The 22,906-nt window shown below is 51.2% G+C and overlaps 7 protein-coding genes across 7 annotated transcripts; 4 read left to right on the top strand and 3 right to left on the bottom strand.

The window, feature by feature from the left end:
* Nucleotides 1-2,834: 2,834 nt before the first annotated feature.
* UCRPA7_2388 (hypothetical protein) lies at nt 2,835-3,616 on the top strand (the record flags this gene model as incomplete). The annotated part of the gene is made up of 2 exons (XM_007914965.1): nt 2,835-3,411; nt 3,612-3,616. The coding sequence occupies 2 exons, from the start codon at nt 2,835-2,837 to the stop codon at nt 3,614-3,616; spliced, it is 582 nt and encodes a 193-aa protein (XP_007913156.1).
* Nucleotides 3,617-4,743: 1,127 nt separating this feature from the next.
* UCRPA7_2387 (putative nadph dehydrogenase protein) lies at nt 4,744-6,126 on the bottom strand (the record flags this gene model as incomplete). The annotated part of the gene is made up of 2 exons (XM_007914953.1): nt 4,744-5,355; nt 5,419-6,126. The coding sequence occupies 2 exons, from the start codon at nt 6,124-6,126 to the stop codon at nt 4,744-4,746; spliced, it is 1,320 nt and encodes a 439-aa protein (XP_007913144.1).
* A 1,434-nt stretch (nt 6,127-7,560) lies between these two features.
* On the bottom strand, nt 7,561-10,458 carry UCRPA7_2386 (hypothetical protein; the record flags this gene model as incomplete). Its single annotated transcript, XM_007914991.1, has 3 exons — nt 7,561-7,943; nt 8,272-9,342; nt 9,396-10,458. 3 exons carry the CDS (start codon nt 10,456-10,458, stop codon nt 7,561-7,563), a joined length of 2,517 nt encoding a protein of 838 aa, XP_007913182.1.
* A 1,757-nt stretch (nt 10,459-12,215) lies between these two features.
* On the top strand, nt 12,216-13,580 carry UCRPA7_2385 (hypothetical protein; the record flags this gene model as incomplete). Its single annotated transcript, XM_007915033.1, has 1 exon — nt 12,216-13,580. The coding sequence occupies one exon, from the start codon at nt 12,216-12,218 to the stop codon at nt 13,578-13,580; it is 1,365 nt and encodes a 454-aa protein (XP_007913224.1).
* Nucleotides 13,581-16,326: 2,746 nt separating this feature from the next.
* UCRPA7_2384 (putative threonine aldolase protein) lies at nt 16,327-17,684 on the top strand (the record flags this gene model as incomplete). The annotated part of the gene is made up of 3 exons (XM_007915013.1): nt 16,327-16,474; nt 16,566-16,800; nt 16,853-17,684. The coding sequence occupies 3 exons, from the start codon at nt 16,327-16,329 to the stop codon at nt 17,682-17,684; spliced, it is 1,215 nt and encodes a 404-aa protein (XP_007913204.1).
* Nucleotides 17,685-19,193: 1,509 nt separating this feature from the next.
* On the top strand, nt 19,194-21,544 carry UCRPA7_2383 (putative glycoside hydrolase family 37 protein; the record flags this gene model as incomplete). Its single annotated transcript, XM_007914943.1, has 4 exons — nt 19,194-19,372; nt 19,449-19,760; nt 19,948-20,295; nt 20,353-21,544. 4 exons carry the CDS (start codon nt 19,194-19,196, stop codon nt 21,542-21,544), a joined length of 2,031 nt encoding a protein of 676 aa, XP_007913134.1.
* Nucleotides 21,545-21,731: 187 nt separating this feature from the next.
* Nucleotides 21,732-22,349, bottom strand: UCRPA7_2382 (putative acetyltransferase protein; the record flags this gene model as incomplete). The annotated part of the gene is made up of 1 exon (XM_007914960.1): nt 21,732-22,349. One exon carries the CDS (start codon nt 22,347-22,349, stop codon nt 21,732-21,734), a length of 618 nt encoding a protein of 205 aa, XP_007913151.1.
* Nucleotides 22,350-22,906: the final 557 nt, after the last annotated feature.

Raw genomic sequence — 22,906 nt, 5'->3', positions numbered from 1 at the left:
AAGACTTCGAGGATGAAAAACGGCGATACTGCTCATCGGCGCTTGTGAATGCCATGATATCGTTGGCATGTCGGTTCTTGGACTTCTCAAACGCACGGTTGGACTGGCCACAACTTTCAGATCGCTTTTTCCATGAAGCTAAGCAACATCTAGCCGATTCAAAAGAGGTCACATTACCAAACGTCCAGGCCCTAGGACTCTTGTCACTACGAGAGACAGTCTGGGGACGGCAGGATAAAAGCATGCGCTTCGCCGAGGACTGCGCAAAGATGGCTCTGGCCATGAACACCGGTAGCGACGGTAGTGATCTTGCTGACGACGCGGAGTATCGTATCGTAAGAGGAACCACTATATGTGGCGCCTTCTCCCTATGCCGGTGAGTTCATGGGTTGTGGTGAGACATTGCATCTCATCCTAATGTCGCTAGTCTCCTGTCAATGACCAGCGCAATCTCATTAACCTCGTCGACGAAAAGACATGACGGCTTAGTACCCGTTAGGTATGATTCTTGTGCCGTCAATTTTCGAGAGTTGTCAGTTGCGGAAGGTCAGTCTCTACGAGACGACAAGACACTTGGATGTTTGCTGATTATCATAGGTCTGAAAGCCGAATTTAGTAATCAGATTGCTCACTGCGAACCTATTAGCAGGTCGATATTCGAGCTAACGGAACTCACGTACACATGTCTTTCTGAGATCTACGAGGACAAGCAGCCAATGACCGGTCATGATTTGCTCGGAGTATATACCAAGTATCTGAAGTGGTATGAGTCTGCTTTCGGAGCCCTTCACGAAGGTGGTGCCTGTACTCCATCAATAATCTTCTTGCAGTAAGCTCATAAGCACTCATGACTCTCGGGCCAACTGACCAGAGTCCAGCATATATTTTCAATATGGCCTGGTTTTGCTGTTTGGCCCATTTGGCCATCTCAACATCATTGGGCCTGAATTCGCACCCCGTGCCGTCTGCACTGAAGCCGTGAGGGCCATCTCCTCCCTCACGCAGATCTATTCTCGACTATTCACTCTCCGCAAGACCCCGTGCTTCCTACCTCACTTCATTTTTTCGGCAACGATCGCACAGATCCTACCTAGCGTGCCGAATGAAGAGCAGCAAGGAGGCGACCGTATTGGCAGGCCGACTTCTTCGTCAGCAGCAGAAATGTCACAAGGAGAATTAAACTCGGCGCTGACTATGGGCATCACTCAACTGGCTGAAATGAGTGAATGCTCTCCATCAGCCACTCACAGCCTACGCGAGCTCACCAACTTACGCGCTGCATCCTTGGTATGAGTTAACGTAGCGCCATTGGCTTCAACGTACATATGTTGAGGTATCTAGAGCGGTTTTGATCACTGGATCACCGGATGGTATCGGACTGGCAAAGGCCCCTCCCTCTCTCGCTCTTTGTCTGATCTTTTGGAGTTATCGGAGTTCCATGGAGGCTCCCACTGGAAAAGGCCACAATAGTTCCAGCTGAAGGGCCTGGAGGTGTTTAAGTTGGATACGAAAGGTGTTTTTTCGGTCAAAATATAAAGTCATGGATCTGATCAATGAGTTGTATTGAGCGGTTCATTTCCCACCAGGCTATCCTCCATTGTAATAATAGCAAGGGCAGCATACGTCGGAAAACCGGTAGGGCACTGGATAGATTCGACCCTCTCGTGAAATCTTGCCGTTTAATCCAGGCTACCGATGGCACTTATGGCGTCACTGGCCGTTCCTGGGCTCGTCGCCAGGCGCAAGTGAGATTGATCTGCTTACACACTACCATGCTGTTCTGTGAAGCTAGGGTCTGGTCTTGAAACCCTCATTCCGGCCTCAATCTGGCAGGTCATGGTGAAGGACGCGGCTCGTTGCGCTGCACCTTATCGGCCTAGCAAGCCACGATAGTTGACAAAGTGTTGGTAAGCTTGGCTCAACGTAACGTCAACTAAGGTAGTTTCGAGTAAGCTCTTCGGATTGTAAGCTTAACAGCTCTTCACTCTCTGTGGGACAGACAAGCCCTTTGAGTGGGGTTTGGTGTGTGATCAGGGGCTCTTTGCAGGCATATTCTGAAGCAGCGAGGGGTTCGAGGCTCCCTGGCACGGGCCACAAAACACCCCCTTGACCGGCCCGGGCTCACGACGCTATATTGAATTCTTCAGCAACCTGCAACACTCGCGACAGGGCCCCGCCCTACCGACGAAACGAAACGGATTGGCGAGATGAGCCCAGGGGCCGGTTTGATATCCGAGGATCACTGGGATGGCCCCCGTATTGGCGCGACCACACGGGATGAACTGCACCCTCGAAATTGGGTTCTCATGCGTGGGATAAGATAGCTAAGCTGATGGCTGGGGCCGATGGGCACGGCGTGGAGCCTGCGAGCTGTCATTACTTATGGCAGCTATCCCCTTACCCACAAGGTGGTGTGAGGTGTGAGGGATGGTTATTCGTTTCTATGCTGTCGAGTCGTCCGATTGAGTCGGGACAATCAGTTCATTTCTTTTACAATTTTCAGGAGTGCGATTAATTACTATGGCAAGATATTCTGGAAGCAAAGCGGCGACGGGCTCGTATGTCATCCTACTAATTTATTGACACTGTCGTTGCTAATCTTGGCTCTCTTACGCAGGTTGCTTGGTGTCGAAATAGTCCGCGTGTTAGTTGGACCGGATCAGCGAGAATTCGCTATCCACAAGAAACTGCTCTGTTCATCAAGTCCTTTCTTCCGAAATAGCCTCGATGCCGTCCCGGCCGCTCTAGCAGCCACCCCGAGACTACCGTCCGCGAATCGGAGCGGAGATGTTGCTCCCACCGCTGTCCTGTGGCTATCGGGAGAGTCTCCCAACATGTTTGAATTATTCGTGCTCTGGCTATATCAACGCCGAGCTTTCGCAGCCCTCATCGATGAGACCATCAATGCCCTGACACGAGAATCGCCGCCCTCTGCGCGGGTCGAGGCCAGCCAGATGGCGTTGCACTGGAACTTGGTGCGCCTTCACCTCTTCGCCGCGTCCATCGACCTGCCAGCCCTGCAAGATGTAGCTATGGATGTCCTCCAAGATCTCTATCTACGCTGCGATTGGGACGTGTCTGCACGGTTCGTGCGCTACCTCTACGACCGGGACGCAGAGCATGCCTTCCGCCTCCGGAAATGGGCTGTCGCAATGATGGCATGGACTCTGGCTGCTAACGGCCACGATGAAGAAGATGGTATCCCACAGTCCTTCCAACAGCTCTTCGATAGCTACCCGGACCTTTGCGACGATTATGCTGCTCATCTCAGCAAAATGGCTGGTAGCCGTGCAAACGTCGCCATCAAGAATCCTCAATTACGGCTGCATGCCAACAAGCTGAGAAGCGAGGAGCGTCATTTCGGGTTCCGACAGTGCAGCTTTCATAGTCACCGCAGTGCGGTGGGTGAAGGTAGATGTCCTCATCTAAACTTAGCGGCGGCACCACCGTTGCCAGAGAGAAGGAGGATCGAGAGAAGCGATAGTGATAGCAGTGACACGATCGAGATTGCGGTGGCTGCCAGGGCGGATCTGCGAGGCAAGGTCGTCCCGAGACTGCGATCTGTTTCCGATTCTGAGACCATGATATGAAATACATGATATGAAATACAGTTTAACGGCCGATGTTAGTGATAAGTGCTTAGAGATTGAAGTTGGCTCTTGACGGCCTTGTTTCCAATGCCACATGTGGGTTTCTTATGTATATAGTTGCAATGGTTATGAGTTATGATACCCAAGAATCAAGAGAATGGTATTTCTAAACATCTCCGTCCGTCTAGAGAAATCTCGCGAATTCGTATCGTACACCATACCCCAATAGCTGAACCTTTCGAATTCAGCAATCGTGGTTCATGAAGAAACCCGTGAAAAGGTCAACATTTTCCGGATCAATCGTATCTGCGAATCCGACATCTACATCAGCTTGTATTGCTCCAACCATTTCAAAAAGATACGCATCCGCCTTGTTGCAAGGCTCACTGTTCACCACGTGTGTGCCCTCAGAAGGAATATCGTTCCAAAAGTCCCTTGCTCTTTGTCAAGAGCATTACACAATGGGGTCCAATCATCGCGACGCTTCAGCCTGGAAAGCTTGACCTTAAAGCTGTTGATCAGACGGCGGTCGTATTTGCAGAACCGCTCCAGAACCTACTGGCATGTGATAGCTGAGTTTGACAGCCGTTGTGGCCTTTCGGCGCCTCGAATGTCACCAGTGCCACTATCGCTTGGGAGAGAGTCGCTGATAATGATATTAACACTGAAACTTGGATTCTTCAGATTGAATTAACAGGCCATTCCGACCCTGACTTATATGTCTCTCATAAATATCGAAATCATAACCTGATGTTCACTGGTAAGCTGTTCCATAAGGTCTAAGTAAGACTAGCAGAGAGCCCAAGAGGCTAAACCACTTATGTTGGCCTTGAGCAAAGGGAAACAGCAGTAGTAGTACAAAGAGGTGAAAGGACATAATGATTCAGAGCCTTCTAACTCAACACTTCCCCTGACTCGAACGATCCTGTCCGTCAACTCGGAAATCACAGCTCCCCCGGTTCGTCATGCTCAAAATACGACATCAGAAAAGTTTCAATAATTAAACATCAAGGTAATAGGGTTGCCATCAGTCCCTGAGTTTATGAAACATGGGAATTATTCAATTGTTCCTTTCTCTAACGCCTTCAGCTAACAAGTCCATGCCGTCAGTCCTAATACTGGCAGCCTTGCCGATAGTTTGCTCTAGTAAAATCTATACTTTCTGGTTTCTGGGCCAGCCAGCTCGGCCGTATTGATTTGCCCATTTGACTGGAACGCCTAGGTGCTGTGCAATACGGAGCACGAACTCGGGCTCCCTGAGGAATTGACGAGCAATAATCACTACGTCAGCCTGCGCTCTTTGTCCTTGCTCATCATCAACTTCGACAGTGCCTTGACCCTTCTCCGGGTCTTCTCCCTTGGTGCATAGGCAATCCACTTGTGTAATGTCGCGCGCCATCTCGGCCGTTGTAATCATGCCAACTGCGCCGATGAGCAGCTCCTTGCCTGCTTTCTTCAAACCGTCCCGAATCTCGCCCGCGAGGTTGACTTGGTAGTATGGATGTATCTGGATCTTCTGCTCGCTGTTGTTGCCGCCGGATGACACATCCAAGAGATCGATACCGAGCTCGGGGAGGAGGTGTGACAGCTTCACACTCTGCTCCAAATCCCACGACTCCTGGCCGGACCACTCCATCCACTCAGTCGCAGAAATTCGGAGGAAGACGGGGAAAGTGTCTGGAACAGCACTCCGAACGGCCTTGATCACCTCTATAAGTAGACGAATGCGGTTCTCGAAGGAGCCGCCGTACTCGTCTGTTCGTTTCTATGGTGATTGTCAGTGTTCTGAACGTAGGGCGTTGTTCTGGGAAAGGGTGCCGATACTCACATTCGAGATAGGAGACATGAACTGGCTGATGAGGTACCCGTGGGCACCATGAATTTCAATGACATCGAACCCAGCAGTGACAGCCCTCTTAGCAGCATCCACAAAAGCCTGCAGCAGCTCATTGATCTGCGCCTTGGTCATCTCCTTCGGGTGCGGGTAAAACTCATTGAACGGAATCGCCGACGGCCCCCAGACATTGTCTGGCCAGCCGCCCTGCTCCGGCCCAGCGAGATCCGGCTTACCGCGCGCCGCATGCCACGGGGCAAGCGTGCTGGCCTTCCGGCCAGCGTGGCCTAACTGGATGCCCGCTTTCTGGCCCTGGCTATGGACGAAGTCGGTGATGCGCTTGAGCGGGGCAATCTGGCTGTCCTGCCACAAGCCCGAGTCTTCAGGTGAAATACGTCCATTGGGGGTCACGGAGGTGGCCTCGACGATGGTGAGGCCAACACCGCGCATGGCAAAAGAGCCGAGATGCACCAGGTGGAAGTCAGTCAAATGACCGTCATCGGCGGAGTACATGCACATTGGCGATACCACGAATCGATTGCGCAACTCGACGCCTCGAATCTTCAGGGGCTTGAACACCGTCGGCACAGAATTGGGGTCATTCTCGAGCTCTAGGGGTGTTCCAGCAGGCGGTTCCTGCGCCGGGGTGTAGAATGGGACGCCAGGAGCTGGTTTGCTAGCGGTGGCTTTTTGAATCGTCATGATGCAAAAGTTGACACGGCTGTTTTACAAAGTGATTATCCTTGAAGATCAATCTCAAAAACGCCGAGAATCGCTAACCGCCAGTTTGTGGCCAGTCGTGGTGTAAGTGATCGGATTAGCGAGTTGCTTTGCCTCAGATCAAGGAGGGATTGGCGATAGAGTGCTGACAGCAGGGTTGTCTAGTGCGTATCTCAGGGGATTCTAGAAGTCTAGCACCTTGGTCTAGTGAGAGAAGAAAGTGAAGCTGAGGTGATGAGTGCCAGAAAATTTCATGGATGGGCCAAAACACCCTTTTTATAAAGAATCTCGAATTGAGGCTTGCCGAAGATGTCGCATTGCAAGTCTCCGTTGAATAAGGTACAGTGGCTAGGGAGGGCCAACGATATTCCCCGACATAAGTGCGCGATGACGAACATGCGAGTGGTAAGGTTTGCTGACTGATTAACAATCAAAACGCCCTAATTCCCGGAGCTGTCAGACACTACCCGGAACCTGCAGCAACACTATCTCATGCCGCCTCCCATCATCGGAGCTTACATAAACTCGCAGGAGACACCAACCGACTGTTTCCGATGATCTACTCCTCCGTCAGGGTAATAAACGTTAATTGTTGAAGGGTGAGGATACTCAATGTCAAGAGTTACAATACTCATCAAACTCTCAAATATTCTGTTTATTACCATAGGTCTATCAACTTCTACACAGGTAGTAAACCCTTGTTGAGGAGGTAGTAGCATCCTTGCCGAACTAACATTTATTACCCTGGCGGAGGAGTATAATGGTCATAGGTAATCAACAAGTGTTTTGTTTCCACATAAATCAACCAAGTCGAAGCCGTCTCTGTCCCACAAGCTTCAGCTCGCCCCTTCTCCCTTTCTTACCAGGTATCGTCGGCGAGATGATCAATGTCACAGGGCCACGGCGCGAATTTCACCTAGATTCGCCGAGATAGGCTATCCGTGCAACATAGTTCGATAGTGCTTGGTAATTGGAGCAATCCAGAAGGGTCAGCTTGTGCATTGCAGGGCGTTCACGGCATGGGAAACAAACAGAGTCGCATGCTGTTTGCCTTACTAAGAGCCGAGGGTTGCTTCGGACTTGGCTGACGAAAGGCGGCACGATTGAAGAGACCAGATGCCTTAAAAGGGGTCAAACACGCCTTTTCTGCCTATGAAGTTGTGTTGTTAGCGGAGCACTGCGAATTGGAACTGCAAGAGGCTGGCGCCGGCGAGTCGGCGAGCTCGCCGGTGCATCTTCAATCACCTCAGCATCATCGGAGTACCTCATTCGGGATTTCGCCTACGCTTGCGCGAAGACTACCAGAAAATTTTATTCGATCTTATCATTGCTTGACTATTATTTCTAAGCGTATTCTGACCAAAACTTGGATGCTCGCCAAACAGCTAAGCACGATACTCTGCATGTTACCCTCTATTAGCGATATAGTCGGCCCGCCTTCAATCGCTCCGCGCTCTCATGTTTGAGACCGAGGGCAATCTTTCCGACATCCGCATTAGCTTTGACGTCCTGCATCATGACTTTAACGCCGCCGAGTTGTCGAGCCCGCTCTCCACCGGACATGGCTGAGTTGGTCTTCGGTAGATGAAGATATCGACTATTCCGCGCGACCGTGCTGACATAGCCCAATACATCCGGCGCAACCGTCATTGATTCCACGGCGACACTGATCGTGCCAGCGAACAAGAGAGCGGCTGTACAAGTCACGAAGACGGCAACCCAGGGAGCGCTGATTGTGTAGATGAGGTCTTCCGAGTATTGTCGCACAGCATTCACCTTGGTGTAGTGGGAAGCCAAGCCTAGTTCGTTGATTGTGGGTATGTCTGGTATGCTCAAGCACAAGGTGCAATAGCCGAGACTGACCCATGTGTTGAACAAATATCCAAAGCGAGTTGCGAAATCAGTAGGCCAGGTGTCTTCACTAAGGTTCATCGAAGAATTATACCAGGCGGTTTGTAAACCATCCTGCTTGCCCGTATCAGAGATATACATCTCGGCTTCATTCTGTCAGCGTGTTTACTCTGCAAGGCTAGGTGAACTCAGACTTACTTGGTGTTGATGGGACATTCAAGCTATCGGGACTGCCAGTGTATGTCCATTCGAAGGAGAAATCCTTCAATTCCGTACCTTTGAACCTTGTTGTATTCGCTTGTGTGATCTCAGATACATTGACACGACTGCAAGTCGCGGTGCCGAAGTCAACGTCCCGGACACATGAGACCTGGGTGTCAACATAAACCTGGGTGAGGCTACACTCGATGTAGGAGTACTCCGCGTCAGCAGCGATATCAAGGCCAGATGTATCATTTTTGGTGCGGTTCAGCTCCGGCGCCTTATTCAAAGATGCGAATGCAACGCCATCAAAGCTCGCTAGGCTTGCATCAGAGTAAGTGAAGGCTAATGCCAAAGTTTCTGCATTGCTGTATTCGAAGAATGGCTCCGTGGAGTTATCGAGCTCGGCCTTGGTCCTGATAGACCAATCATCGCAAGTGAAAGCGAAGAAAGAAGTCGTCATGGTGAAGTTGAGGCTTTCGGATGGAGGATTATCTCGTTCCCTCGCAGTGGTATCATTGGGATATCCGACCTTAATCAGTGGGAGTGCGACTGGTACGCCGTATCCCGCTACTAGATCTGGATAGTCTGGGGTTGACGTGAAGGGAAAGGTGACAAGAGGTCGTTCATACCGATCATAATCCAATGAGGCTGTAACAGGATCTGGAGAAAGGTTGCCAATATAGTCAGTCGCGATGATCTGTTCATAGTCCGCGACCTGATTGGAATCTAAGGTGGTGGATAGTCCCCAAATTTCATTATCGCCGTTCATGTTGAGGTAGTAGACTTCCACGTTATCCTGCTGAATGTCTCTCTTGATAGAGTACGCCCGCTGCAATGCTTGTGACCCAACGGGAGATAGACACCAGATTGCGAAGAGAAACAAGCTTAGGAGATCGAGGCGACGAAGAAGGAAGGGCTGCTTCATGGCACTGCCAAACGAGTTGCTGCCCACCAATTGCTCGAGTTCCATGAGCTTGATGCCGCGTTCGACTTTATATGTAGCCCAAGACTTGAAGCACTGGGCAGTGACGGCCGCGAAGACGATAGGCCAGGCCGAGATGGCCACTTTGATAGCATTCTCCATTTTGGACCAATCTCCGTACGCAGACTTCCCTTTCATGCCGATGATAAACCCAGCAAGAACTGCACTCACTGATTAGCGTTAAGAAAAAGCAGATAATCCGAAGGCAACATACTTAGGAATAGAGCAGGAAGAATAATGCTGAGACTGGCCATGAAATAAAAGGAGAAATTCGCCCAGTGACGATGCAGAGATCGCTCGGCTTCTTTCTCCGCAGCCTTTTGCTCAATGATATTTAGCTCTTTAGCTGTGACCTTGAAAGTCACCTTTTCAGATGCGTTGGCTCCATCCTTCGCGGTCGTGCTATAAGCTGGAGGAGCTCGCGTAGGAGGAGCCCCAGCTGCCGTAGCTGCCATTGCGTTCGCGATACCACCTGCAGCAGCGCCTCCATCGAAGGAGAAGTGGCTTTGGGAGTGATCATCGTCATTATGACTGTGCCCCTTCTCTAGAGCGTCATTGTCTGCAATTGAATGGTTGTCATGTCCCCCGTGATCCGTTCCATGTATATCATCGTCACCGTCATCGTCGGATAAGTCGTCGTCTGAGACAATTTCATCGCCGTCGTGGAAGTCGCCAATGTGTATGGACGGCAATGCACCAGCAACTACGGTTCCAAGACCCCGGGCGAGGGAGGTCTTGAAACGGTGCATTTTACGAGCCCGCTGATATTGCCTCTGGTCTGCAAGTGCTTCGCCAAGGTTCCCAGAATCGCCCGAGGGAGCCATGGGAGATGATGTGGTTTCATCAGGCGTATCGAGACTTCGAGAACTCGACTCCTCAGCTGACAATGCCTTGGCTGGGACATCTTTGGTTACATGAGGCGTAGTCTTGCCAGATGCGTCTCCGTTATCGGTGTTGATAGCTCGTTTGACCTTGACCAGTGTACCATCTGGCTTGCGAACAGTAACAATTTTGAAATTGTTGACCTGCGAATCCGCTGATACTGTAGATCCAAGGTTAACGCCGGCGGCCGTTGCCTCTTCAGGGGTAAGCTTTCGCTTGACAGTTGCAATGCTTCCGTCAGCCTTTCTAACTTTGACAAATTTGTATCCTGGAGGTGGTTGTGAACCGGGAGCCGGTAGTGACTTCTTCACCTCTGTTGTAGCTTGAGATGCTGTCGAATCCTTAGATGTTGCAGCCTCGGGGATAGGGGTTAGCTCATCAGGGAGGGACGCCATTGTTGCTAATCAGGAACTCAACAAGATAGCGTCTGAAAGAACTGCTAGGAGAACCCAAGAGCCAAGTGCCAATGATTCAACCGAGGAATTGGGTACCGCTGCTCTTATCATCTTTGGGACTGAAGGTGGCAATTGCATATCTGGTACGCTAGGGTAGCTTGAGGGCCTCGAAAACGAGAGCTTTCCCAGACTACATCGCCACGACAGTCCATCTACTCTGCAGTGTATATGCCGATAGGGCATTAAGCTCCTGACAAGAGTCTAGCACTGCGCCGTAAGTATTCCGGGGCGTGTCTAGACCAGCCAGGGGGACCGAAGCGAAGCGAAGCTAACGACATGTATTCGCTCTCGGGCTAGGCCGATGGATAACGGGGCTCCAATACGGAGCTGAACGTGGCTGGCCGGCAATTACGGGCCATTCTTTACGCACGAAACCCTCCGTGAATGCATCGCCAAATGGGATGATCTCGGTAATGATTTCTAAATGACAGAGGCACTATCTTCTCGTAGGCACACGCTGCTTGCCACATACCAACCTCGAAGATCTGATAGTCAGATTGCCATGGGATCAGCGGTCTTGATCAACAATCCGTTAGTGAGGATTTGACGGCAGAGCGTGGAAGCATCAACACTTACCGAAGGCCCTGCCCCTTCGCCCATTCTCCCATGCCTCCACATGGTATTCTGGGCATTGCCATGCTCGTCCCCTCCCCATAGATGATACCATTGTCGGCAATGCAGAGAAACTGAGCCAGAGCATAGACTCGCAATTGTGACCAAGAATCTAGACTTTGCAGATCTTTTCTGTGACCCAAGATGTCGTCTCATGCAGACATGGAGCTATCGAGAGGCTAGTGTTCCGGGACGTGGCCTGCCGAATCAGCATCGACGCTGAGGTAAACTATTTCCCAAAACGGAAAGTCCAGGACGCCACGTTTTGGAACAGCCGGCCTCACATCCTCAGCTCAACATCAAAATGGCATAGGCCACTGGCCCAAGCGCCGAGCCTAGAAACCCCCCTACTACATAGTAAGGAGTCGGGCCATCGAAGCAGTCCAATCCCGGGGTGGACGTGAGGCCTACATATCGTGACTCGGGTGCCTCTCCCGTTCTTGAGTGGATGAGTGTTGAACCTACGCTACTGCTAGTCTTTGTTCACTAGCATAGCGTACCGAAGTTGAGGGTGTTCCCGGCGTCAAGCTACGGAGTCTAGCTTGTCTTGAACAAGCATCCAGAGTTACAGGCTATAAGCCTTGCAAGCTGAAGAACATGGAGAGGAGATACCTAAGTCGTCTCGACCGCCCCTCGTTTGCTAGCCGATATTGAACCACGGTTCAAGGTAGAGACCGACAACTTCAAAATGTGGCCAACGTTCTACCAGAAAATGCATTAATCTGGAATTGGCCATCCCCGATTGTTCGGTGATGGAGCGATTTCGCACGCTCCGAAAGGTAGGGTCAAGCGAAGCGCTCAAGGAGCTTCCAGATAATGCATTTTCGACCAGTCCAGACTCGATGATATCGAAGAGCTAGATGCCTCCGCGCGGTGGTCTGGCTATCCTCTGAGCCGGCTAGCTCAGTCATCTTCCTTCAGGTAGTCTAAAGTTGATGGCATGAGATTGCCACTGAGATCTTTCCAGTGAGAGACTCGTTATAACTATAGTTCCCTCTTGGCTCGGTTGATTCTCACCTGGATTACATGCCTGGCTCTCATCTTCCTTTTTTCTACTTCAGGCTCTGTACATCTTGACGAGAGAAATGGCGACCATCGTATCTACCGTACCTGAGGGGCCTGCACTCTCTCTCCTTGATAAGAAGGAGGATACTGCTGTGACTGTCACTGAAATCAAGGACAGTTCCACACCCTCCACAGCCCCTGAGTACCGAATTGTTACTGTGCGCAAGCCTGATGGCAGCTTAGCGAAAGTGAGAAGGCCAGTGCAAAAGGCACCAGCTCCATCACCCGGCCCAAAGGATGAGAGCAAACCCGTTGACAACTCGCCGCCTGCCGCCACAGCCCAAGTGTCTATTCCGACGGAGACGAGTCGATCAATCGTTGCTCCGGCTTTCCAGCCGCAACCCACTACTCCAGCAGTCGTCCAACTGCACATCATCTCAAATGCCCCGTCAGCATCCGCCGCAACACCCGTCCAACAGGCTGCCCCGGCACAAGCCCCGGCACAAGCCCCGGCACAAGCCCCGGCACAAGCTCCTGCTGCCCCTCCAGCAAATGCCCCTTCGGCTCCGAGCCAGGCAAAAGATGCTCCAGCTCCAACCCCAGCCGCAGCTGCTAGCCCGAGTCCTGCAACGGTTGGTGTCGGCGTCGTGGCTGGCCTCACAGCCCTGAGCGCAACTATCGACTCGATGACGAAGGGAGTTGGACAGATCCACACAAGCACGAGCGCCTTTGCTACGGCCACCGGCATGGTCCCGGCCAGCACCACCCCAGCCGCTGTGGTCAGCCATCCTCTCGCAACGGCTTCCCAGACAGTGACTGCCACGCCCGGCGCCGGCGTGGGCTTCGTGACTAATCCGGCCCAGTCAGCCACAGCCAGTGTCTCGCAAGCGAGTTTCGCACCGGCTACGGCATCTGCAGCAGGAGCCACCTCGGCCGCAGCGATTCAAGGGGTCTCTCAGAGCAGTGGAGGGCACCAGCAGGACACGGCGGACGCTGATCATGCCGATGACCACGGTCAACAAGGAAATGACCATGACGATGCCCATGAGGGCTCGGGAGACCATGATCATGATAAGGACATTGGTGAGTTTGAAGATGGAGATGAGGAAGTGGAAGGCGAGGACGATGACGAGCATGACCAGGAGCATGACAATGAGAATGAAGCAATTATGCATACCGAGGAGACGGAGGACTTCCAGGAGGGAGATGAGGAGATTGAGGATGATGATGGAGCTAATGTTGATGACGATGTAGAGGAGTTTCAAGAAGGAGATGAAGAGTTTGGGGAAGACGATGGAAATGACAAGGACGATGATGTTGAGGATTTTCAAGATGGCGATGAAGAAGTCGACGATGGACCTGATGGGGTTGAGGATGACAATGACTTGGCTGAAGATGATTTAGATGACGATCTGGACGATGACTACGACGACAATGATGCTTGACTTAGACTCGCATCATTAAATCGTATAATTATATGTTGATACTGAACTTCAGGATGTCTTGTGCCTTTGCCGAAGTATTTAGTGTACATGATTTATATTAATCGGGTATTGAAAATGCAAAGACTCGAAGAAACAAGATGATGAACGCCTACTCGAACATGCCACATGCTATTAATCGCTGATTCGTGTACAACAGAGAAACACTGCCAAGACTGCCTCATGCCAAAAGTTCTAGACGGCTGACTCAAGGATAATCGCTGAAGCCAGCTGTCTTGCCATCTCGATTGACCAGATAGCGAAATCTTTCCGGATGGTCTAGTAGGAATTGGGGCATGTCTTGATTGTTATCGATTCGATCATAATATTGGCCTGAACGATCCCATAAATCCTTCCCATTCCGCACCCTATCGGCGATTCGGTTGCGGTCTCTATATGCTGGCTGGTTGTAGCTGGTATGGGAGAAGGAAGCCATCTTGTTCAGTAGTTGGTCCATGGTCTTGAAACAGGAGGAGCAATGCCACCCAGAATTCCAGAGCTGGCCTTTTTCAAGCCAGATCAGTGGCTTGATCCCGCCATCATTGTTCCTCAGGTTGGTGGGAAGAATTGTCTTGGAACCCTGATAGAAGGTCGCTTCTGGGTGGGCCCACTCCTGGCCACGATGGAGGAACTGGAAGCTGTAATAGTAGAAGCGACTTCTAAGTGTCAGTCGTCGGGGAAAATCGCATGTTCGCAGGACAGTGAGTGTTTCTGGGCGAGAAATTTCGTCAACATCCGCGACAACGATAACGTCTCCGTAATTGGGCTTCTTCTCGCCCTGGAGCGTAGGGAAGACCTGTTCAAACATGGCGTTTCGTTGCAAGTCCTCGGCGTCCCATGTTCGCGGTGGGTTCCAGTCTTTTGGGTACTGAAGCTCATGGTAGATGAGCTTCTTCCAATATGGCTCAAACTTATCCCAGTTGTCCTTGATGACCAAAGGTTTGGGATGGTTGGTGAAGGTTTTGCTAGCCTCCACGACCACAAAGTAGTCAACATAGTCGTATGTGGTGTTTAAGCGAATCTCCATCCAGTCCAACTCATCGTTAACCATGAACAGGTCATACACTTTTCGCTTGGTGCCTGGTGATTTAGGCTTGAAGGGCTGCCATCCATGCCGTCTGCAGAAACCATAGCTCAGAGAAGAGTGAGATTCTGGGCTCAAGTCTGAGCTGAGGCCTGCTAAAGCCGACACGACATGGGGTGGCGCGGATGCTGGATCGATGCGATGCGATGCAGTGTCCAGATGCCAGTATCCCACGAGGAGGACAGAGATGACCACAAACAGAAGCAGGATTCGCCTCCGTTGGAGAAATCTAGGAACCAGCGACATGTCTATGACGACTTCGGCATGACTTGAAAAGACCTCTGAGGCTGCGGCCTGTTTAGACCGGAATCCTTGATGGGTCGTGACGGGAAGGGATGTTGAGAGGTACGATGAGGCGGCTGGAATTTGATATTGAAACGAAGGATTCAGATTGGGACACGCTCATTAAATGAAACACGCTGGAGTTCGCGTCAGCCCCTGGAAGGCTGCAGCCCCCTTTAGCGCTGCCGGTTTCCCTAGGCAGCGTCATAACCGCCTCCAGGGTTAACCTTAGAGGTTAAGGTTATTGCCTATCACGCTAAATTTTGCGACAGTACTGTATAGTTATTGCGTTACAGGGCAAAATTGCCCCTGAAGGATGCGGCAGTCCACTGTAGCCTGGCTTGGCGGCAGAATCTGGAGAAGCTAGGTCGTCGCTGCGCTGAGTCTCGTCGCCTCAGCCCCCAACCTAGAATCAACGTCTATTGGTAGAGCAATTATTTTCCACTACTCCTCCGCCAGGGTAATAAATGTTAGTTCGGCAAGGATGCTACTACCTCCTCAACAAGGGTTTACTACCTATGTAGAAGTTGATAGACTGATGGTAATAAACAGAATATTCGAGAGCTTGATGAGTATTGTAACTCTTGACATTGAGTATCCTCACCCTTCAATAATTAACGTTTATTACCCTGGCGGAGGAGTACTAAAGTACCTAGTGTTGAATTGGCAAGAATAGTAGGGAGTTGAACAACAGGAAGATATTCAGTATCAATTGCAACACGTCAGTATGGCTGGGAACTTCGCAATGTCGCTCTTTCTCTTGGGAGGAATTGACTAGATATCTGCAAATCCAACACAAGAGAAATTTTCATTCTTAATTTAGAAGTTGGATGATACAGTCAGCAACTCGACCACCGACCCAATACATCGTCTAAGTTCCGCGAAGAAGAAACGGGCTCTGAATGAACAGCAACTTGCAACCCCGCCAAAGTGGCTTGATTCCCGTCGGGCGGTCTGCAGCATACCCACGTGGAGACGCCCCAATTCAAGCAGTGGCCTTCCTGATTCACTCACCATCACAAGCTCGCTAAGCTCTTTTCAACTCTGAATTCTCTTCTGGACTCAAGCGCAACTGCGCACCACGCACTCGCCTCCCTTGTATGGATGCATGAGCTGTGTTAGTAATCCAATGCGTCCGTATCCTGCTTGTCGCCTCTCAATCAGGATCCAAAACGACGAATGGCGGGAGAAGCCGACGACGCGAACTAATACACCCTTTTCCCGCCGTGAATAATGTGGTTATTGCGACAACTCCGGAGACCGGCACTGGCTCAAATGCCCCGCCGCCATCTCGATGCTCTCTTTAGTCACCGGTCCGGCGCCGCAATCCTTATCAAAAGGCACATGTTCCACTACTCCTCATCTGCCCTCAAGCTGTCTTGTCCGCCCCTAGACTATACCGAGCAGGTTCCATCCCCAAGTGAAGATAACATGCCTCCCGTCAAGGATGCCTGGGTTGGCCATAAGGGTGCCGCTGGCTGGGACCTCAGGAGTGAGTTCTTTGCCCTTATCGCCTTATCATGACCGACCGCCGTGATCGATGTGCTGAGACCTAGTAGGCGACACAATGACAACTCCAACAGCATCAATGCTGGCCGCTATTCAGTCAACCACCTTGTTGGATGATGTGTATGAGGAAGATCTGACGACTAATGATCTTGAGGCTCACTGCGCCGCTTTGGCTGGCAAAGAAGCCGGTCTCTTCGTCCTCTCCGGGACCATGGGCAACCAAGTTGCTCTCAGATCGCTGTTAAAGCAACCACCATATAGTGTCCTATGTGACCATCGATCACATATCAACAAATACGAAGCTGGCGGGTATGTATGCCTCTCATCTAGTGTTGAGTCCCATGGGCTAACCACGTCCCAGTGTCGCATCCTTATCAGGCGCTATGCTCAAGACCGTTGTACCAAAGAACGGCATCCATCTGACATTGGAGGATGTCCAGGAGAACGCCGCCCTGGATGATGATGTGCATACTTGCCCGACAAGGGTGATCAGTCTTGAAAATACTCTCAATGGCATGATCATGCCGCTCGCCGAGGTCAGACGTATTTCAAACTGGGCCAGGGAGAATGGTGTGAAGATGCACTGCGATGGAGCTAGGCTTTGGGAGGTCGTCGCATCGGGAGCTGGCAGCTTGACGGATTTCGCCGATTGTTTCGATACCCTCAGCCTATGCTTTTCTAAGGGCCTCGGAGCCCCCATTGGAAGCATCGTTGTTGGACCGAAGGACATCATCAAGCACTCCCGATGGGTGCGGAAGTCTATTGGTGGTGGGCTTCGTCAATCTGGTGTCGTCACGGCTGCCGCTCGCATTGCTGTGGATGAAACGTTTGGCAAGGGCCCCAATGGGGAGGGAGGTCTGTTGAAGAAGTCTCACGAGCTGGCCAAGAAGATCGAGAAGATCTGGACGGATCTGGGCGGTGAGCTCGTCCACCCTGTTCACACCAACATGGTATGGGTCAACCTTAAAGCTGCAGGAAGCAGCCCAGCGAGGATACAAGAGTTAGGCAAGCAACAAGGACTGCGGCTCGGGGGCGACCGCATGGTCATACACTACCAGATTTACCAGAACGCAGAAAATGTTGTCCCGCGACTGGAAGCCATTTTCAAACAAATATTCGCGGAGAAGGGCAAATATGCCTCGAAAGGCAGCAGTGGGCCTGACTCAATGTATAGAGTCCAGGCGAGACTATGAGTTTTTGGAAATATTAGAGGAGAGCCAAGAGCGCTGGAGTGGCTCGAGAGAAGAAGAGCTGTCGTTGTCTGACATGCTTCTAATATGTGAGGCTATGTGAGATAAATCTCCGTCGGACATTAAGCGTGGGCAGTAAGCATGATCCTTCAATTCACTTCTGGTATTTGCTTGCTTTGGGATAATCTGACACACGTGCTCGCTTACTGGCCTTGATACACCAATGTCATATCATCTATCGTATAAAGTTTCTACGAGACTATTCACTACTATTTCTCAATAATTTACCGCCCTACTGTCTGGAACAATGCAATTGTGCACAACCCAGGGGTGTTATAGTGCAGCGGCTCGATGGTTGGTGTCAGGATAAGCGAGGCGAGTACTCTCTAGAGTACCCAGTCGGTGACACCGACCAAGCGAGCACTCGAAAAGGATATTCCCCAGCTGCTGCATGTATCGGGAAGCTGCGGGCTTTAGGTGGCATCGCAGCATCATCATCGACAGGGCCAAGCCAATAAGCCTCTCGCCGCTGACATACATGACAGAACGTCTCGTGTGGGTGCTGTCAAGCTTATCCAGGCCACGAGACACACCTGGCAGGCACGAACTCCAAGCTGTAACCTCTGGAGTGCTTACACTTAGGTATCTAGACTAGCTCGACCGTTGGATTGAAGCCATACCTACAAGTGAAGGAAAACCCAGCGACTTTCTCCCCAATTACCCCGCCTGTTACGTCACCTGCAATCGACGCTGTTCAGTGGAGCATGGCGCAAGGCGGACATGTTTGGCGACGAATCGGCCTAATTTTACAGGGGGTCACGGTCTCATTGCGGCACTCTAAAATGCGGGGGAGCAAGCCACGCTGCACGCCCAGTGTCGCCCAGCTTGAATCGTAGACCGTTAGCTTACAGCGGAAAGCTTCCACCCAAGGCAAGATTCTGGGCGGGAACGGTCAGCCACAACCCGATCGACTTGGAGATTCTCAGACAATGGAACCTAGCAAACAGGCCGAGGGAAGTAGCTCCGAGTTGTCCGGATTGTCGTGTAGTCAGACGAACATTGGGCCAATGGAGCTTCTTCCTCGCTCACTAGGTTCTCTTACTTGACGAGCTAGTCTACGAGTTGGAGAAGCTCCCGGAGAACTGGTCACACAGTCAGGATTATTACCACTACAATGGCGACCTGTCCGGGGACGGCAAGGCTCACTGACGATCACCGCTCCAACCGGGAACCCCGCCATCATGACCCGGTGTGATTTTTCCCAGGAATTGGCAGGTGCAGCAAGCAGGCAGCTCGGTAGGTGCAGATGCGGGTCATCTTGCAAGCTCGCTCCCGTCTTGTCATGTCATTCATGGCCGGCTCCAGAGCTCGGCTGCTGCTGCTGCTCCTCGTATAAATGATGTGGCTCCTCGCTGCCATCGCGATCGCTTCCCTCCTAGTTGCTTTTGTTCCACTGCTCCGAGCTCCCTGTCTATTGTCGCGAGTGCGATTGACCGCGAACCAAAGCTCAGAATGGCGTCAATTCGCAAGATTGTGGCAGCAATTGCTGTCTCAACCTCCGTTGTCCATGGCCTCTTCATCAATGGCTCCGTCATAGCTCCCTGTGACTCGCCATTGTACTGCCAAGGCGATGTTCTCAAGGGCATTGAGCTCGCCCATCCTTTCTCCGACTCCAAGACCTTTGTGGACATGTAAGTCGAGGAACACGCGGCAATCCGTGCTTCCCAGGTCTGCATAATGGCCAATTGCTGACGGCTGTAATGCCAGGCCTACACGCCGTCCTCTAGAGGAGGTCCTCGCCGCGTATGAGAAGCTTACTAAGCCGGTTACCAACAGCACGGAGCTGCAAGACTTTCTGTCTACATATTTCCTCCCGGCGGGCGGAGAGCTCGATGAGGTTCCGGTGGACCAATTGGAGACTGATCCAGTCTTTATTGACAAGCTGAACGACACCGTCATCAAGGAATTCGTTGAGAAGGTCATTGGTATCTGGCCCGATCTTACGAGGAAATTCTCCGGTTCAGGAAACTGCGCCGATTGCGCAAACAGCTTCATTGCTGTCAATCGCACATTTGTTGTGTAAGTAAAGACAAGAGTTGCCCACAAACCCTTACAAACAGGCCTCTACCCGACTTTAGAGTCGAAGTTTTGGTTACATTGGCGCGAGTGGTTACTGCCGCATTTGTCTTGCGACCCTTCTAATTTTCCAACACATCACCTTGTAATGGCCTACACCAGTTGACAGCTTGCTGACCTCTATGTTAAGTGCCGGAGGCCGATTTAGAGAATGGTATTATTGGGACAGTTTCTGGATCCTCGAGGGTCTGCTACGAACCGGAGGCTCTTTCATCGAGATTACGAAGAACATGATTGAGAACTTCCTGGACGTCGTTGAGCAAATCGGATTCATTCCCAATGGTGGCCGAGTCTACTACCTCAATCGATCCCAGCCTCCCCTACTTTCGCAAATGGTCCGAAACTACATTGAGCATACCAATGATACCAGCATTTTGGAACGCGCAGTGCCACTGTTGATCAAAGAGCATGACTTCTGGGTTAAGAATAGAAGCATAGAGGTCACAGCCCAGAACGGGAAGACTTATACATTGAATAAGTAAGCTTTTTTAATGACCAGCGCTGATTCTATGTATGAGCTGACAATCACATGTAGATACGGGGTTCAGAATAATCAGCCACGGCCCGAGTCGTTCAGAGAAGACTATATCACCGCGAACAACCACTCTTACTATGCGACATCCGGTATTATTTACCCCGAAGTCAAGGCCCTCAATGAGACCGAGAAAGAAGCTATATATAAAGAGCTTGCAACGGGTGCCGAGTCTGGCTGGGATTATGGAACTCGCTTCCTTGCCCGGCCTAATGATGCCGCCAAGGATGTTTACTTCCCCCTGAGATCCTTAAACGTCTCTGGCATGGTGACAGTAGACCTCAACTCCATCCTATATTGGAACGAAAAGACGATTTCCAACTTTCTCAACCAAAGCGGAAACAGCACGGCTGCGGACGAATGGGCATCGAAAGCGGAAGACAGGAGTGAGGCCATGTACCAAGTCATGTGGAATGCAACACTCTGGAGCTACTTCGATTACAACCTGACCTCCAATTCTCAGTATATTTATATTCCAGCAGACGACGATGCCAAAGGTATTGATGATTCCACAGCTCCAGAAGATGAGCAGGTGTTGTTCGATGTCGCACAGCTCTATCCATTCTGGACTGGCGCTGCCCCTGACCAGCTCAAGAACAACCCTCTGGCCGTCAAACTGGCATATTCTCGTGTCGCCAAGTATCTAGATGTCAAAAAGGGTGCTATTCCAGCAACAAATTTCAATACCGGTCAGCAATGGGACCAGCCGAACGTCTGGCCGCCTTTGATGCACGTCTTAATGAACGGTCTACTAAACACGCCAGCGACATTTGGAGAGGATGATCCCGCGTATGTTGATGTCCAAGATCTCGCGTTGCGCCTTGGACAGCGTTATCTGGATTCAACCTTCTGCACATGGTACGCTACTGGCGGTTCAACATCCGATACGCCTCAGCTACAGGGCGCAACTCCTGGTTCTAATGGAACAATGTTTGAGAAGTACGGAGACAATGCTACGAATGTAGCTGGTGGCGGCGGCGAGTATGAGGTGGTTGAAGGCTTCGGATGGACGAACGGCGTGCTGCTATGGACAGCAGATACGTTTGGCGATAAGTTGACGAGGCCTAATTGTGGCAATATCACTGCAGCGCATGTGGACCCAGGCACAAAGAGGAGTCTGGATAGGCGAGCCGTTGAGCTTCATCCATTCGATGCGATGTTCACGAAGAGGTTCGGGTCGCGAGCGATTATATGAAAGTGTTATCAAAAGTCAAAAAAGAAAAGATCAGGTTGTAGGAATATATCTGCTCGCTGAAATGCCAGCGCCACAGTCTAATTTAGCTAATGAGTTAATGACAATACCGCTTCATGGAATCATTTCTTCGTGTATCACTCTAGTAACAGAATCAGCATGACCATGGAAATACCTTGCTGATTACAACTTATCTGGTCGTCTTCTCGACATCCTGAAGACCAGGGCACTCCTCCCTCAGCATACCAAACATCCTGATATCAAACGCCTCTCCGTTCTTGAAGCCAGCTTTCCGCCGAGCGCCCTCGTATTTATAGCCAGCCTTCTCAAGTACCCTCGCACTCGCATTATTGTCTCCAAATACCCCAGCCTCGAGCCTCAGCAGCTCAGGGATGTTCTCAAAGGACCAGCGAGTGAACGCCACGACCGCCTCCGTCGTGAGGCCACCGCCCCAGTGGTCGACGCCTATCCAGTAGCCGATCTCCATCGTGCGCGACTCCACGTCCCCAAGCGGCTTCAACCCGATGCCGCCTGCATAAGTGCCGTCCGACGCATGGCAGATGGCGAAGTTGCGCAGGGGCAGGCGCGCCGTAGCGATTTTGATCCAGCCCTCAGCGTCGGCCAGTGTGTATGGATTGGGGAAGAGGTTGCGCATATACTTGGCTATGAGAGGGTGGTCTGCGGCCTTGTGTATATCCGCGGCGTCTGACACCGTGTAGGGACGGAGTATGACCTTTGTGCCGCGGTAGATTGGATCTGTGGTGATGGCGGCTACGGCAGTCGTCTGCTCTGTTGCGCTGTCTTCCATGGTGGATGTCATTGTATGCTCTTCAAGGTCCACTCCCTGTGCGTTATGTATGTGTAACTTGTCGTGATGCTTGGCGAAAGGCAACGTGTGAAATTTATATAGTCAATTGCTTAGATTGAATTGTGAGTCACCATACCAACAATTTGATGGCTCTTGTTTGGAAACGATGGATTGTGCTACTGCAGATCGACCTTCCTATTGAAGCTATGACACAGGCGGCGAGCATGTCGATGATAGAGCATTGTCAGATCCGGATGAATACAATGCCTTTCACTTTGCTTCCCCGAATGATCGGACAAACTGGGCATTATTGGAAGACACAGAGTGTGAGCTTGAGCAGCAGGTGACTCAGAGCATCACACATCTTATCTTTCTAGTATATGAAGTTTCAAAATCGTAGATATAGGTGGGTTTTATTAGGACAAAGTTCTTTGAGCTAACGTAGGCATGTTGAGCCCAGGCTACCTACACCTCTGCCGGGGTAATATTAGTTAATTCTGAGTGGAATCGAGACTTTTCAGACACAAGAGTTGCGACTTTTGTCAAGACCAGCGGGG

The sequence above is a fragment of the Phaeoacremonium minimum genome (assembly GCF_000392275.1).
Source record: "Phaeoacremonium minimum UCRPA7 unplaced genomic scaffold PA7_03_scaffold_160, whole genome shotgun sequence".
In the NCBI taxonomy this organism is placed as follows: domain Eukaryota; kingdom Fungi; phylum Ascomycota; class Sordariomycetes; order Togniniales; family Togniniaceae; genus Phaeoacremonium; species Phaeoacremonium minimum.
Note: the sequence above shows the minus strand (reverse complement) of the source record. Positions and strands in the feature narration are given on the sequence as shown.